The sequence below is a fragment of the Esox lucius genome, chromosome 12, assembly GCF_011004845.1.
Source record: "Esox lucius isolate fEsoLuc1 chromosome 12, fEsoLuc1.pri, whole genome shotgun sequence".
Classification (NCBI taxonomy): Eukaryota; Metazoa; Chordata; class Actinopteri; order Esociformes; family Esocidae; genus Esox; species Esox lucius.
Window position 1 is genome coordinate 17,403,406 of NC_047580.1, and position 17,163 is coordinate 17,420,568.

A 17,163-nucleotide genomic window follows, 5' to 3' on the forward strand; every position below is an offset into this window, starting at 1 on the left:
CATTCTGATCTGCAGAGCAACCAACTCATGTTGGTCTACAGAACAAACTTCCAAACTTTGGAAACACACCTTTGTACAGTATGGTTATACAATGATATTAGCTCCTCCCATTATGCTAATTTCTGGATCAATCCTTCTCCAATCTTCTACCAAAACTCTGGGATCCACCCCCCAAACCACTGTTGGAAATAATGGCAGCATGATGGTGGCGTGATTTCCTTCATTCTCCCAAGATTTTGCAAAGAGAGTCAAGGATATGCCACAAGTATATCCTTGTCAGAACTTTTTCCACCTTTAATGTGACCTATAACGTGAACAATTCAATTGAAAAACAAACTGAAATCTTTGAGGGGGAAAAATTTAAAACTCACAATAACATGGTTGCATACATGTGCACAACCTTAAATTAATCCTTTGTTGAAGCCCCTTTTGATTTTATTACAGCACTCAGCACTGGGTTGGAGTCTATTAGCATGGCACATCTTTGCCCACTCTTCTTTGCAAAAGTGCTCCAAATCTGTCTGATTGCGAGGACATCTCCTGTGCACAGCCCTCTTCAGATCACCCCGCAGATGTTCAATTGGATTCAGGTCTGGGCTCTGGCTGGGCCATTCCAAAACGTTAATCTTCTTCTGGTGAAGCCATGCTTTTGTGGATTTGGATGTGTGCTTTGGGTCATTGTCGTGCTGAAAGGTGAACTTCATCTTCAGCTTTCTAACGGACGCTTGAAAGTTTTATGCCAAAATTGCCTGGTATTTGGAACTGTTCATAATTCCCTCCACCATGACTGAGGGCCTGGTTCCAGCTGAAGAAAAACAGCCCCAAAGCATGATGCTGCTACCACCATGCTTCACTGTGGGTATGGTGTTCTTTGGGCAGTGTTGTTTTTGCGCCAAACATACCTTTTGGAATTATGGCCAAAAGGTTCAACCATGACACATTTTCCCACATGCTTTTGGGGGACTTGATGTTTGTTTTTGCAAACTTCAGCCGGGCTTGGATGTTTTTCTTTGTAAGAAAAGGCTTCCGTCTTGCCACCCAATCCCATAGCCCATTCATATGAAGAATACGGGAGATTGTTGTCACATGTAGCACACAGCCAGTACTTGCCAGAAATTCCTGCAGTTCCTTTAATGTTGCTGTAGGCCTCTTAAAAGCCTCCCTGACCAGTTTTCTTCTCATCTTTTCATCAATTTTGGAGGGACGTCCAGTTCTTGGTAATGTCTCAGTTGTGCCATGTTTTCTCCACTTGATGATGACTGTCTTCACTGTGTTCTGTGGTATATCTAATGCTTTGCAAATTATTTTGTACCCTTCTCCTGACTGATATCTTTCAACAATGAGATCCCTCTGAGGCTTTGGAATCTCTCTGAGGACCATGGCTTTTTCTCTGAGATGCAACTAAGAAAATGCAGGAAAGTCCTACTAGAACAGCTGAACTGTATTTGTGATTAATCAGAGTCAATTTAAATGATGGCAGGTGTGTAATGACTTTTATTTAACATGAGTTTGAATGTGATTGGTTAATTCTGAACACAACCACATCCCCAGTTATAAGAGGGTGTGCACACTTATCCAACAAAGTTATTTTAAGGTTTTAATTTTTCATTTTCCCCCCTTGATGATTTCACATTATAAGTCACATTAAGGGTTCTGATATGATTTACCTTTGTCTCATTCTTTACTATTGTGTAAACATTTTATTGACAAAAATGCGTTAAAACACGTTCATCTCCAAAACCAGTTAGTTCAGAATGGGCTACAGGTCGGCTGACTCGATTTTCTTCTCATACAATCCCGCAACGTCACAGTGCATTTCCCAGCCCCAATGGGGCTGCTTAGAACAGTTTTTTTCAGTGCTCAGAAAGTAGACGCTATTTGGATAAATGCTGCGATTATGTCCCGCCCATGGATGCTCAGCGTCTCTGGGGGTGAATGAGGAGTGGGCTGGCCCGGACTCCAGGCTTCCGCGTGATGTTTGGAGGATCTGACGATCTGACGATCTGTCAAACTGCATCTCCTTTTGACTGACAGCGGTCTTTACTATAAGAAGTCACTGAAGCTATTTCGCGCTCAGTCCCATCGCAGTTCGTCTTACGAAGTGTATTCGTAAGACGAACTGCGGCAATATTTCTTGATATTTGTTTGGCGAAATTGCTAGCCGTTTTGCATCATACATTTCACACAATTATAGGCTCCACCACAATCCTTGTTTCAGTTTTACAAAGTTTAATATATTTTTTTAAGATAGTTCATTCATATGGCAGACAGTGCTAATATTGTCGACCTGATTTTAGCGAAGCCATTAATAAACAGAGTAAAATTATATTTGTAAAAAAAACTAAAAATTGTTCTGTTACAAAATAAAATTTTATTGTCTGGTGTCACTACAAATGTAGACCATCAGAGGGTTATAATGTAGGCCGAAAATGAGCTTCCCCTCTTTGAAAGACCAGTAGCCGCCACTGGTAGATTTTTATATCCACTGTATGTATTGGTGGCAGTCCACCTACACTTTGCACTCCTAGCTATTATGGTTGTATCCAACAGTCAACTTAACCTGTATAGCAGGAAGAAACCCAGAAAATCTTCTATTGGTTAAGATGCAGAATCTTGTATTAAATATCCACTACCAATATATATGCAGGCATGTCTCTATATGTGCACTTGATTGACTAGGAAGGACATTTATATATTCTTCAAAGCTTCTGTAAATGTTTTATCTTTCAGAAATGTTTTGTCATTAAAGGTTAGACCATTATCTGCTTGAGGCTTTTTACCATATCCAGAGAAACAATTTCTAGTAGCCTAACCTTTACAGGACTGAAGATATGTGATTATAGTTTGTTTTCTGTCTCCTGATAGACTGCTTGATACAACGCAGATGCCTCTTATCCATTACAGACCTAAGTGGCACTCTGTGGTCATGCCTTTAATTCTAAAGACAAATTGATTCTGCCATCTTGTGGCAAAATTTGGAAACCACAAGTAAATGTGATGAAACTCCACAATTTGTACATTGTTCGTTAAAAGCATGCTAAAACATTTGTTATTTGACTTTTGTACCAAGTGAGAACACCTCGTTTACAACAAGAACCCGGGGTTACTGCAAGAAAAGGGGTTTACTTTTCAACGCTCTGCAGCCTACCTGTTTCACACTTCATTTTCTTTGTGATTGGTGGTGATATATCAGAGACATCGAAGTCTCAGGGTGAGATCAGAGTCGGGCGTCTCAATAAATTAGAACCGTAAACATAAAATGATGAAATGTCAATACATTGTATTCTTTGTTATTTATAATATGAACAACAGAACAATTGGCAATGTTTAGGCTTAGATTCATTGAGTATATAAGTCAAACGTATCAAACTATATGTTAAATAGAGCTGAAGGAACATGTGCTGGACCATAAAGAACAGATTTACTCTTTGGCAAAGTTTCTGAAAGTAACATACATTTATCTTTAGGTCTATTGGACGTGAGTGTTCATTTAGGAGTGCTATTAAAAATCACCAATCACAATCCCAGGATAAATGTGCAAATCAGTTTATACATACATTTGTGCTCATATTTGCATACCGTGGCAGAAATGGTGAAATGTTGGCATTGATTTTAAAAAATATGACTGATCATGCAAATACATTTTCTTTTATTTAAGGATAGTGATCATATAAAGCCATTTATTGTCACAGTTTGACTCCTTTTTAAATCAGAATGATAACAGAAATCACCCAAATGGCCCTGATCAAAAGTTTACATACCCTTGAATATATACTGGTCTAGTTTACAGGTGATAAATAGTCAATGAGTTTGTTAGCTCTCATGTGGAAGCATTGAGCAGGCTAGATACTGAGCCATGGGGCCCTGCTGTAACTGAAAAGACCTGTGTAACAAGGTAATGTAACTTTATAAAGATGGAAAAGGTTATAAAAAGATATCCAAACCCAGTCAGTACTGTTCAATCACTTAAGTGGAACATCCAGGGCTCTCTTGATACCAAGCCAAGGTCAGGTAGACCATTGAAGATTTCAGCAAAAACTGCCAGAAGAATTGTTCAGGATACAAAGAAAAACCCACAGGTAACCTCAGGAGGCATACAGGCTGCTCTGGAAAACGGTTGTTTCAAGGAGCACATTATGACAATCCTTGAACAAAAATGAGCTGCATGGTCAAGTTGCCAGAAAGAAGCTTTTACTGTGCCAATGCCACAAAAAAGCCTGGTTACAATATGCCTGACAACACCTTGACACGCCTCACAACTTCTGGCACACTAATTTGAAGTGACGAGACCAAAATAGAGCTTTATGGTCACAACTATAGGCGCTCTGTTAGGAAAGGGGTCAATATGGCCTATAGTGAACAGAATTGTAACGATGGTGGCGGTAGTGGAGGAACCAGGCACAGGCGAATACACTCGATGCAGTCGTGTTTAATAGAAAAAAAAAAACACAGAGCACACAAAAACTCAAGAAAAACAAAGGCGCTGAAACCTTAAACAGCAAACAAAACAATCACGAGTTACAGGCAGACAGCAACAACAATGATCGACAAATGTGGGGAGCAGAAGGGAAACATTTAAACACATACTAACGAGATGATTGGGACCTGGTGTGAATAGTTGAAGACGTGACAGGAAGACAAGTCCGGGATGTGTTTGTGGAGTGATGGGAACTGGCGGTGTACGGGACGGTGGCACTGATCCTCACTGCACCGTGACAAGAATACCACCTGGTTCTGGAGTGGCCATCAGTCTCCTGACCATAATATCATTGAGCCACTCTGGGGAGATTTACCAAAGACTTTGCATGACCTGGAGACATTTTGCCAAGATGAATGGGCAGCTATACCACCTGCAAGAATTCGGGGCTTCATAGACAACTATTACAAAAGACTGCACGCTGTTATTGATGCTAAAGGGGGCAATACACAGTATTAAGAACTAAGGGTATGCAGACTTTTGAACAGGGGTCAGTTAATTTTTTTCTTTGTTGCCCTGTTTTGTTTTATGATTGTGCCATTCTGTTATGACCTACAGTTGAATGTGAATCCCTTAAGAAATAAGATGTTTTGCATGCTCACTCATTTTTCTTTTGAAATGGTACATATATTCTACATTTTACAAGGGTATGCAAACTTTTTAGCATAACTGTATATACTGTAGCGACCTTAGTAGGGCCGCTACTCCTAGTTTCACAAAAGTAATTTCATAAATTATCTAGACATTTTAAAATCCTTCAGTGTTTGGATTGCAGGTCCACAACTAGGTTGGAGAAAAACATGTCTTTTAAAATGGGCAATCTGGGTCCAGTCAGTTAGCTTATTGGAATGAACCATTACTGTACAAACTGCCTGTCCAACTCTTCTTGCCACTCCCTAATTTCTCCTCTCAGTGCCATATGCATGCAGTTGGTTATCATCCAGAGGATCAAATAGCAGCAACAGAACAGGGGGAATGCCAGGGGTACTGCTAGTCCCGGCCCTACAGGGTTAAATCTAAATCCGCCCTGTACTTACCAAAAATTTAACTGTATTATTATAACACACTGTGACAGCTCTCATTTGCTGACTTTTTGTCCCTGCCTCTTGGTTGCACTCTTTCACATGGCCTCTGTGACTCTTTGTCACCCTAAGATGTTTTTTCTTCATTTCTAAGAATGTAGCTCTTTTCCTCCTCCCTCTAGAAATAGAAACAAAGTGATCTGGATTCCAAAGGCTCCCTGTTTCTGTGTCACTATGGAGTTCTCCGTTAAGATCTGTGAAGGTAACATATACAAATATTAAACAGAGTGAACTGAGAGGAGACGTGAGCCTGAAATATGGAGTGTGTTAAAGTAGATCCCACAGTGCAACCCTAGCCCCAGTCTAGTCTGCCAGCAGCGTCACAAGATTTCCCAGCTTGTTTACTTGAACTTCTTCAGTCTGTCTCGTTCTAAGCTCTGCTCTCACACGCCCTCTCCTGCCTATTTCCTTCCCCTTCTTTCACCCTCCCACACAGTTTTTCCTGGCCAGTGTGAATGTTTGACAAGAAGCAAGGCTGAGATAAAGGGAGTTCGCCAAAGCAGGCTTTTGCTGAAGAGGGGGCGCTTTTTTTGTGTATTTTTTTAAGGTCCACTTTCTCAAGAAAAATGTGAGTACCTGATGGTTTCAGAACCTCTGGGATAAAAGAAGACTGGGTTTGGGGGGGAGGGTTATTTCAACCCATGGCTTTGGTCAGGGCTGGACATGTCTAACAGATCCTGCAGACAGGCATTTAAGACATCTGCGAAAATGGTTTGAAATGCATTTATATAATGCATATATAATAATTTATGCAATTATTTCTAACATTTCAGCTCAGGCTACTATAAATGGGATTTTCTTCACTGAATGCATTAGCATATTTGGACGCAAATAGTTTTATCACATTGCCTTTTCAAGAAAATGCATTTGGGCATCCAGCCACCTAGTGTGTTAACAGAAAGTCTCCAAAAAAATGTTTCCTAAAAATCTGTATTACAGTTCCTTTTTTGGAAAACACTTCAGCACTGAAAATCTTCCTTTTTTCATGAATTTTTTTCATGATCTGTGTGTCTGAATGTCCAACTGTGTGTGGAGGTCATTGGAGATGTGGCAACATGGCTGCTTGTGTTTACCAAGTGCAAGTTTTTATCTTTTATTTGAATTTCAATGTGTGTGTGTGTGTATGTGAATCTTCCCCTGGTCTAGTTTACTGTACGCCTGGACAGGTGGGCTAAGGTGTACTTAACTGTAAAGGATGATTAAGTGTCCAGACAAAGCCTGGATTTGGATATCATCCAACGTACCTTTGGTAATACAGTAATGAACCATAACAAGACCTTTAAAGAGCCTAGTGGCTCCAAAGCACTATGGCAACAGTTAGCCTATGACAACTGTCATATTCAATTCTCAATCATTTTATGAAGGTGAACGTATGCTTATTTTTCTCATTAACTGTTTAGTGGCCTAGTAACACAATATATGGATTTGACTTGCTTTTTACAGGCAAAAAAGCTTTTGAAATGTTTATGGTATCGTGTTGAAGGAGAGTTTTGTTACTGTTCAAATAATTTTCACTATGCCACTGTAGGGGATTCAGGATTACCCCAACCAGCTATGTGGAAGCTAATTTTGTTGGGACACATTTTCTCCTATATCTCTCCCTTACTTGTCTTTCAGATGCTTCACCTGAAACTAGGACGCGTTGGGTGCTTGCTTACTAGGCGTGCCATGGTGGCACTGACTGACAGTGGAGCCAGGCTGTCCACCCATGGGCACCATGGTATTCATGTTGAACTGCATGCATGAGAGACTGTGGGAAAAAATATACATTTACAGTATTATCGGTTTAACTGTATGCTAAAACTGTCAAGTTAAGGAATATAACACTTGTAGACTGATTTATTGTTCAGGCCCACCATAGTTACAATTATAGGGAACCATCCTTTAGGATTCTTACTAGTGGACGTGTTGAAATGAAAATCCTGTATGGGACGTCTAACAGAAATCTAACAGGATTGGTTTCTGTAAAACTCTTGTTCCTAAAAAAAAATGTGTTAATCATGGCTAATCAGGTCAGAGGTACTCAAGGTCCTGGGAGCCTGCTGGGTTTTCCTATCTCGTCACAATTATTTAACTGACTCATATACTTTCCATCTCCAATAATGTGTCCTATCCCTCCTGTACTGAAGAGGTGTCTGACCAGCTGGACATGTCACAGCCAATGTATTGGGATCGCCTGGACACGCCTCTGCCAGACAGACCGTGGAAGGATGTCCTTGATGCTACAGATAAGAGCTTGAAACAGAAGGAAAAGGGGCCCTGGAGTGCACTGTCCAAGGAGGAGAAAATTGCTTGTAAGTGCCTGTTTCGTTACTTTATCAACTGTCTTTGGTCCTACATAACATCTTTCTCTATCCTAGTGTACAGGCTGAAGTTCAACCACACCTATCCTGAGATGAAGAGGCCCTCCCAGGAGTGGAAGACTGTCATTGGTGGAATGTTCATCTTCTTTGGCATTACTGGTCTGGTGGTCATTTGGCAGAGCTTCTATGGTAACATTTCCAATGGTTGATTATCCAAATAATTGATACCGTGTACATACACAAGCCAGTATCACACACACGGGTGTGTGATTATTCCATCCTCAAGCTTTTCTCCATTGTCTCTCAGTTTATCCACCCCAACCTCCAACCTTTGGAGAGGACTGGCAGGCCAAGCAGGTCCAAAGGATGCTGGACATGCGGATCAACCCAATTGAGGGGTTTTCTGCAAAGTGGGACTACGAGAAAAAACAATGGAAGTAAAGAAAGCAGGTCAACAGAGGGACCACTGTGTTGAAGGAGGTGAACCTTGAACCTGTGTTCAGCCAACTATCCATCTATCTGAATCCTTCCTCTTATTAATTAATAAATGACTTCATTTTCTCTCCATATTTCTGAGAAAATAAGAGTTGATCATTATGGGCTGTTTGTCCTCAGTCTTCCTGTGGTAATGTGAATGGATTGACCCTGTGAGAGTTATGGGATGTACTGTTGCCTTTGGTCCTAACAACACAGTAGCCCACATTATTTAGTCCCCTCACTGGGAAAGTCTTCAATGTGGCATTTTTAGTTCTCACAGAACATAATTTCTATTCTAAAAAAAAGTGTTGCTTAACTAATATAAACACATTATGCTGAGAGGAAAAGATACATTTGTCTGAAAACATTTTACTTAAACTGCTAAACTGCTCTATTAAAAAAAAAAAAACGATTGCAATGGCTTTCATTGAGCAGGTCAATGGTGAGTTTGCTGTTTTATTTTTTGCTGCATTATGTTAAGACAAGGCGAATAGGCAAACCCGAGGTTGGTAAGGGAACGGATTATTTGATGACATTGATATCAGTCTATTTGAATTTTGAAAACCCAATTCCAATGTTTACACTACATCTAAGATTATTTTTGTCTCTGAAATTCGGTCTGAGTATTTCATAATCTGCTCAGTTACTGGGATTTTCACGCACAACCATTTCTAGGGTTTACAAAGAAAGGTGTGAAAAGGGAAAAACATCCAGTATGCGGCAGTCCTGTGGGCGAAAATGCCTTGTTGATGGTAGAGGTCAGAGGAGAATGGGCCGACTGATTCAAGCTGATAGAAGAGCAACTTTGACTGAAATAACCACTCATTACCACCGAGGTATGCAGCAAAGCATTTGTGAAGCCACAACACGCACAACCTTGAGGCGGGTGGGCTACAACAGCAGAAGACCCCACCGGGTACCACTCATCTCCACTACAAATAGGAAAAAGAGGCTACAATTTGCACAAGCTCACCAAAATTGGACAGTTGATGACTGGAAGAATGTTGCCTGGTCTGATGAGTCTCGATTTCTGTTGAGACATTCAGATGGTAGAGTCAGAATTTGGCGTAAACAGAATGAGAACATGGATCCATCATGCCTTGTTACCACTGTGCAGGCTGGTGGTGGTGGTGTAATGGTGTGGGGGATGTTTTCTTGGCACACTTTAGGCCCCTTAGTGCATCGTTTAAATGCCACGGCCTACCTGAGCATTGTTTCTGACCATGTCCATCCCTTTATGACCACCATGTACCCATCCTCTGATGGCTACTTCCAGCAGGATAATGCACCATGTCACAAAGCTCGAATCATTTCAAATTGGTTTCTCGAACATGACAATGAGTTCACTGTACTGAAATGGCCCCCACAGTTAACAGATCTCAACCCAATAGAGCATCTTTGGAATGTGGTGGAACGGGAGCTTCATACCCTGGATGTGCATCCCACAAATCTCCATCAACTGCAAGATGCTATCCAATCAATATGGGCCAACATTTCTAAAGAATGCTTTCAGCACCTTGTTGAATCAATGCCACGTAGAATAAAGGCAGTTCTGAAGGCGAAAGGGGGTCAAACACAGTATTAGTATGGTGTTCCTAATAATCCTTTAGGTGAGTGTATGTTAATATGTATGTTAAGTATGTTACTTAGCTATGTTGAGATTGTAATCATTGTTTTAAATTCATAGTATAGTTATACTTCTGTCAATGCTGATTTGATTCCTTATTGTGCCTCATGAATGGATTTATTTCCACAAGCATACACACACATAGATAGAGGAAACATATTTAAGACAAAGTTCACATTACCGAAGAAAGTAGCTTTTTCTGGGTCTGACAGTAGGATAATACATACAAATACTTGGAATTCATCGTTAAATCTGGCTAAGAATAACAACTAATTCTAGTTTTACTACCTAGAGTCGAGTGATCAGTGGTAGCAGTATTTGCTTGTTAGTCATCTTTTTTTAAAGGATAATGTAAGTACAGGTAAGCATTTTCAGAAATGACAATGGTAATGTATAGGGTGTTGGTGACTTAATGTCTTGTTATTCATCTTTGCCCAAAAGATGACAAGTACTTTGGAATCTTATTTCATTTTATTCCAGTCTATTTTACATTCTATTAAATATAAATAAATATAAAGCAAACAAGTCTAGAGACTTGCACCACACCTGAACATAGCTATGTTACACTGTTTAATTAAATAAAAAGGTGAGGGGACAACACAGCAAGTGATTGATAGGGTATCGTTCCAATTCTGGAAGCTTGGACAGCGCTGTGAAATAGAAGCATCTGGTCAATGTACGGTAAACATCACAAAGGTCTGGGTTTCCATCTGTCGGCCTGCAACACAAGAGATCCCACTACTTCCTCGCTCTGTTCCCTGAAGCAGAGGAGGGTCAGAACATGAGTTGGTGGTGGCACTGGTCTCAACACACTTTCCCCATTCTCCTTCTCAGCCATTCACTTCTTCCTGAAATAATGCTGCATTCATAAACAAATAAGGAGAGGGAAACGGCCAGCTGTTAATTTAGTCATAAATACCATTTGAATGCAATCATATGCTAGTAGAGAAATGCATATTGACTAAAGGAAAACAACCTATGTCAATTATAAACAGAAAATACTGCTATAATGCTTTATGACTATAAGCACAGGGGCAGTGAATGAGAGGTTGCTGGTTCTGATGACAAGCTGACAAGGTGAAAAAATGAATGTCTTTGTTGTGCCCTTGAGCAAGGTATTTAACCCTAGTTGCTCATGTAAGTTGATCAGGATAATATGTTCTTATGAACCAAATCTAACAGCAGTATTTTCCCACTGATGTATAGTTTTTTCAAGTTTGTCAGAATAATTAGGCATCAATTACTTTCATGACCTTTTATAAAAAACTCTTTAGCAACATCTTTGAAAATACCCTTCTCTACAATTTGGAATATATGTTTTGATAATGGAAACATCTTCACACAACTGTAGACGTAAACAGACAAAGCAAATTATTATGAGGGCTGGTGTCCTTAACCGTAAAACCACAAAAATATTGATGTTGAAAGGGAATTGTAAGTATTTCAGAGAATGTAGGTGTTGTTGTTTTGTAGTCCTAGTTAAAATATATTTCATCAAAAACAAATGTTCAATGAATATTGTATTTAGTTTTATTATATTTGAAATCACTTTCCACCCTATTAGATTCTGGTCGTGGAAATCTTTTTAGAAAATATCTATAATAAATAACTAATGTCAGTATGTGTTATGTTTAGAAGCATATTGTCTGTTAAATTACAATTGCTTGTATTGCTTTTTACCCTGTTGTGATACATTACACCCTCTTAGAGTGTTATTTTAATATCACAATTTGACAAGATTATCAAATGTTATTCATATTTTTGTGTTAACTTGTAGAGATTATGTGGTTCAACTAAACATATAGAAATATTAATGAAATTATATTGTTATTCAGCCTCATAAAGACAAATAACACAGACATCATAGTATACATTAAGAAAAGTTAAAATTACAGTGAACACAAAGTATGTGAACAGATATTTTGGATTTGAAATACATTGACGATGAGGTAAATGTACAGACTGTCAGCATAAAATGTAGATGTAAAGATGACATGGTAGAGAAGCAGTAGAAGTTCAGCTCAGATCTCGCTGACACCTGAGAAATTCCTGGATAGGTGTTTTACATATCAGCTAACCACATCATATAGCAATTTGTCAGCCACTAGCCATGGGTTCGTGCATGATGAGCAGGTGAATGTGACCAATAGGTAGGCGTGCCAGCAAATGGCTGAGCAAACACATACTTATAACAGTTTATACGGTTTTCTACAGTCAGTAATGCAAAACGGATTTCCAGACCTGTCGTATAAATAAATCGAAAGTTAAAAAGTTTATGAAGTTTTGTATTATTCATCCTGCCCATTATTTTTGTGGAGTGTAAAAGTCAATTCCATGTCAGAGACAGGTGCATGTAATCCCTGTGATATTTCCTGCTGGTGTGCACAGGTGACCATGATTAGTAAATCAGTGTATGGCCTATAAAGAAGTGTCAAGAAATAACCAACCATTTAACAAAGGTAAAATTGTGCTTTTGAGCCATAAACAATTTAGAGGTACTACAGTTATCTTTCATATGATTTTGTCATGCTCTAGCAAATTAGACTTTTATGTTCATCAACTTGAATTAGCCTTTAATGTTCATTAATAGGCTTGGTTTTTATGGCATTTAAACTGACTATTCTTGTCCTGTCTTTCTCCCGTCTATAGATGCTTCATCTAGGACATGTGAGGTGCATGTTTTCCAGGCGTGTTGTTGTGCCACTGAACAGTGGCTTGGGGACTGCCAGTCATGGTATTCTCTGCTATAACATGGCATCCATAACTGTCTGTGAAGGAACATGTACTTCCAGTTTGTCAAATTCTTATCAAAAAGAATTGTCAGTTTAGATGTTGTGGATTTCACCTAACTTTATTCAGTCAGGGGGGGTTTTGGCACAGACTTCTATGCTGTTGCTCTCTTCGTCAGCTGATGGTGGTGTTGACTTAAGGGGTGAAAGATAACAGACCTGGGCTCAGAAAAAACAAAGATGTAGAGGCATCACTTCTACACCCAAAGTCCAGTGAAATTGAACTGGGCAAATTGTATACATCAGTTTTTGGTTCCAAAAAGTAGAATGTTAAAAACAAAATTGGACAAGGTTTTGTAGACTATACCTATTGCCAATGTTTGTAGAAACATTTCCAGTATTGCCCAACAGGATGCTCCCAGTGTGGCGCCATCTGAAGTTGGCAGACTCCCCTCAAATGACCTTTCACCCCCTCAGATACTGCTTGACCGACACTTTCCATGTCCAATAATGTGTCCTATCCCTCCTTTACTGAAGAGGTGTCTGACCAGCTGGACATGTCACAGCCAATCTATTCGGATCGCCCGGACACGCCTCTGCCAGACAGACCGTGGAAGGATGTCCTTGATGCTACAGATAAGAGCTTGAAACAGAAGGAAAAGGGGCCCTGGAGTGCACTGTCCAAGGAGGAGAAAATTGCTTGTAAGTGCCTGTTTCGTTACTTTATCAACTGTCTTTGGTCCTACATAACATCTTTCTCTATCCTAGTGTACAGGCTGAAGTTCAACCACACCTATCCTGAGATGAAGAGGCCCTCCCAGGAGTGGAAGACTGTCATTGGTGGAATGTTCTTTGTCTTTGGCTTTACTGGTCTGGTGGTCTTTTGGCAGGGCCTCTATGGTAAGATTTCTAACTGAAAGGATGTTGTAGCAGTCGCTGCATGGTCTCATTCTGACAGTGGTTCCCAACTCCAGTCCTCAAGTACCCCCAACAGCTCAAATTTGTTGTAGCCATGGACATGCACACCCAATTCAACTCAATGAGAGCCAGAAAATTAGTTGACAAGTTGAATCAGCTGTGCATGGCTGGGGCTGCAATAAAAGTACTGTTGTGCCGTATTTCCACTGGTGCTTTACCCTGAAGTCTAGATGTTTCTGTTTCCACTGAGACAGGCCAGTCAGCCACCAGGCCATGGCCGAGTAGCCTGGTCTTTGGTGCCAAGCCCCAGACTTTAGGACTGACGCCTGATGTCCACCAGATAATCAACATTTAGAGTACGTATTTTTTTGTACGTGACGCACATTTGCTTTTGCAAGGTATACAGATGGAAGCAGGGAGACTATTTTTGCAGTCTCTAGAGAACCTGCTCTATATTGACAGAAGTGCATAGGGCCTATTGCCACTGGGACATCAACTCCAAAAATGCTGCCTGTAGCAGGATTGCTACTAGTTATATCTGCACAGTTGAATGAGAGAGCCTGCTATAATTGTTGATAACAGGTGCTGGTGATTCAGCCTAGTTAGAGCAGAATGGTTTGCATGATACAATGCTAGCTAACATCAACATTCCGCTATCTACTTAGTTTTTGAGTTGGTTAGGTAGGCTACTGTAGCCACTTGAGAAAATTTATTTAGCCCATTTAGCTTGAACAGTTTAACATTGTAAATAATATAACGTTTGATAAACGTGCCAGTTTATTGGTCTGGCTATGTGCCATTCGTTGCCACGTACTCCTTTCATTGGGAACTTTCCTCGTACCATCGCAACAGTAAAACCACGGACAAATTAAAATTATTGAACGCATGCGTTACACCAAACGCACCTTTTTTGGATTGCTTCATTGACAATGAATGACTACCGGCGCAACGCTATTAGTTTGACGTCTCTGGTGGACATCAGGCGGGGCGGGGTTTGCGGACTGACGCGTTACGGGCCGTGAAAACGATATAAAACAGATCTCTGATAAAATAAACCAACAGTACAGGGAAGCAAAGGGTCAGAACGGAATGAGTTGGAACGACCGAAGGTGATACGATGCCATTGACTCCATAGAAACGGAGCGCTGAGACTGAGACGTAGTCTGCAGAACCTACAACAACACTATAATTACCAAAATTCTCCCAAATCCTTCTAGATAGTTTTGACAAAATACTTAAACTGGTTTAGTTGCAGACTCACGAGTGTAGGTGAAGTAGCCGGTCGCAGGAGTTTGAGGAAGAAATGTTTTCATACGTAAGTTCAAACGCTGTATTGTAAAACTGAGCATGGCGTTATTGTTTATTTTACTACAAGAAAAATTTCGCCTTTTACTTTTCGTAACCGGAAAACCTAATCGCGTGGATAATTTACTCCTCCCTCTCCGCGTGAGTCCCTCCTTAAGTCCTCGGTAGCAAAAGTATAGTGGAAACTAGTCTGAAGCCAACATGAACATTAGTCTCCGGTGCAGCCCTGGTACCGGGATAAAGCACCAGGGGAAACGCGGCACGTTACCGGAGTACTGGAGTTGGGAAATACTGTTTTGTCACGCTTTTCTCCATTGTCTCTCAGTTTATCCACCCCAACCTCCAACCTTTGGAGAGGACTGGCAGGCAAAGCAGGTCCAAAGGATGCTGGACATGCGGATCAACCCAATTGAGGGATTTTCTGCAAAGTGGGACTACGAGAAAAAACAATGGAAGTAAAGAAACAGACGGACCACTGTGTTGAAAGTGAACCTTGAACCTGTTTAGCAAACTGTCCATCCGAATCTATCCTTTTGCTGTTTAATAAATGAATAAAACTGGATTGCTTCCTTCTGTCCCTCTCTATGGTCTGAGACAACAGGAATTCCTGTAATTCTGAAACGTACAGTAGACATTTTGGGTAATTCAAGTTTGCAATCAAGATGCCGTTAACGATTTTCGATTTAATTGCTTTTCCATTGCATCTTCAATGCAAGTTTCTTTAACTGGCTATTGTGGCATTACTTGATCCCGCCAGATAATTAATGTTAAAAATCCATATTGAGTAATGCGTTAAATTACAGCAACATACAAAACCATTACTGAGTAATTACGATAGACAGTAATAGAAAATAAGAACTACAATGCAGCTCTGTGAGACGCACAGTACCATACCGTGCAGTTCAATTAACGGGTTTTTCGAGACCCTGGACATGGTAATAGTAAAACAAGAGTGGCTCTGCAGGTATCGTTTTGGCGTTTTCTTGTGAACATTTTTGTAGAAAGCCAAAAAAGATGCCATTCAAGTGTCATCGCCCTTCGGGTTTAATGTATCTGGTACTTCTCCGTAGTTTGGCGTCTCAGTCCGCTAGCCAATAAATGCCCTCAACGAGCAGTTTCATGCAACATTTTTATTTTTTGCCATTTGTGGATTCCTAAACAGGCACCTGGAATAGCACTTAGATCGACTTAAAGCACCCAGCAATCATGAACAGGTAACAAGTGAGGCGTAAAAGATGGCTGTTAATATGGTGTCAAGGCGGCAATTGCGCATGGACTCGGCAGAATCATAATGATGCATTTGTGTGTAGGCTACGCGAGGGAGCTGTTGAATCAGAGTACTATTTGTAATTTTTCTTAGTCATTTAACAGCAAATCTTCCTGTCTTTAGCTAAATAGATTTTTACTAGCAACGACGAAGCGCGCCAAATTATGGCATGCATTGAGCATGTTGCACTACTACACCTATAACTCACTGTCAATCTCAAAAATAGTAGTCTTAATTTATTCGTTACGTAGTGATTTAACGCGTGAGCATTTTTTATTTTTTTAAATGGTATGGTTTATTTGAGTGGTTCTGAAATGCAAATAATCAGCTTCGTGCACAAGCACTAAGGATACAACACGATACAACTGGCATCATCAACCGTGATTTTCTGGTGGGCGCGGTCTTGTTTACTTAACGCTGTTTTGTATTTCACCTGGTAGATTATTCTGTTCACCTGGTATCCAGGTTGTAAATCAGTCTCATAGAGAGCTAGTATGAGGTTTTCCTCCAATATTTATAAACATTGGAAACGTTTTTAGTCTTCTGACGTTTCACCTAATCTTCATAAACACCAACATAAAAATGCAATTCTTTCGATGTTTCACATTGGTCTTTATTCAGTTGTATGTAATCTAAGACAATTGTAAGACAGAAAAAGCCTTAAGCTATCAATGGGGAAATAAAATGTATTTATATTATCAGTTAAATAACCCTAAAAACAATGATTTACAAACACACAAGTTCAAATATGGAATTTAAGGCCATTCGAAAGGACACTATGCTTTACATCAAATATAAATAACATTTCAGTCAAATGTTTTAAATAGGTTGCTAAGCTATGCTACTATTCTAATAGTTTTAAATAACTACTATATGTAGTGTTGTGCCTCCTGCAAATATTTGCCATAGAGTATATATATATATACACACACACAGGTGGAAAGGACTTCTTGTGACACAGATCACATTGCAGAAAGA

The 17,163-nt window shown here is 40.0% G+C and overlaps 2 protein-coding genes across 3 annotated transcripts; both read left to right on the forward strand.

Annotated features, from left to right (window-relative positions):
• The first annotated feature begins 6,032 nt into the window (after positions 1–6,032).
• LOC105013758 (cytochrome c oxidase subunit 4 isoform 2, mitochondrial-like) lies at positions 6,033–8,778 on the forward strand. Its single transcript, NM_001304254.1, is given in 5 exon segments — positions 6,033–6,127; positions 7,177–7,279; positions 7,689–7,853; positions 7,920–8,051; positions 8,170–8,778. Coding segments are annotated over 4 exon segments (534 nt in total). The 5' UTR covers positions 6,033–6,127; the 3' UTR covers positions 8,304–8,778.
• A 3,620-nt stretch (positions 8,779–12,398) lies between these two features.
• LOC105013757 lies at positions 12,399–15,486 on the forward strand. Of its 2 annotated transcripts, XM_020051608.2 has the most exons (6): positions 12,399–12,461; positions 12,616–12,700; positions 13,233–13,397; positions 13,464–13,595; positions 13,868–13,969; positions 15,244–15,322. In XM_020051608.2, exons 2-5 carry the CDS (start codon positions 12,616–12,618, stop codon positions 13,966–13,968), a joined length of 483 nt encoding a protein of 160 aa, XP_019907167.1. In that variant the 5' UTR covers positions 12,399–12,461; the 3' UTR covers position 13,969; positions 15,244–15,322. The 2 variants fall into 2 exon arrangements, with proteins under 2 accessions (XP_019907167.1, XP_010873824.1); XM_010875522.4 differs by lacking the exon at positions 13,868–13,969 and having other exon boundaries at positions 12,400–12,461; positions 15,244–15,486.
• Positions 15,487–17,163: the final 1,677 nt, after the last annotated feature.

Excerpts from the sequence above, each read along its gene's own strand:
- LOC105013757 (XM_010875522.4), top strand. The coding sequence starts at position 12,616 with ATGCTTCATCTAGGACATGTGAGGTGCATGTTTTCCAGGCGTGTTGTT. Across the intron at positions 12,701-13,232 it reads CTTGGGGACTGCCAGTCATG|AGGTGTCTGACCAGCTGGAC; the intron begins GTATTCTCTGCT and ends CCTTTACTGAAG. Across the intron at positions 13,596-15,243 it reads CTTTTGGCAGGGCCTCTATG|TTTATCCACCCCAACCTCCA; the intron begins GTAAGATTTCTA and ends ATTGTCTCTCAG.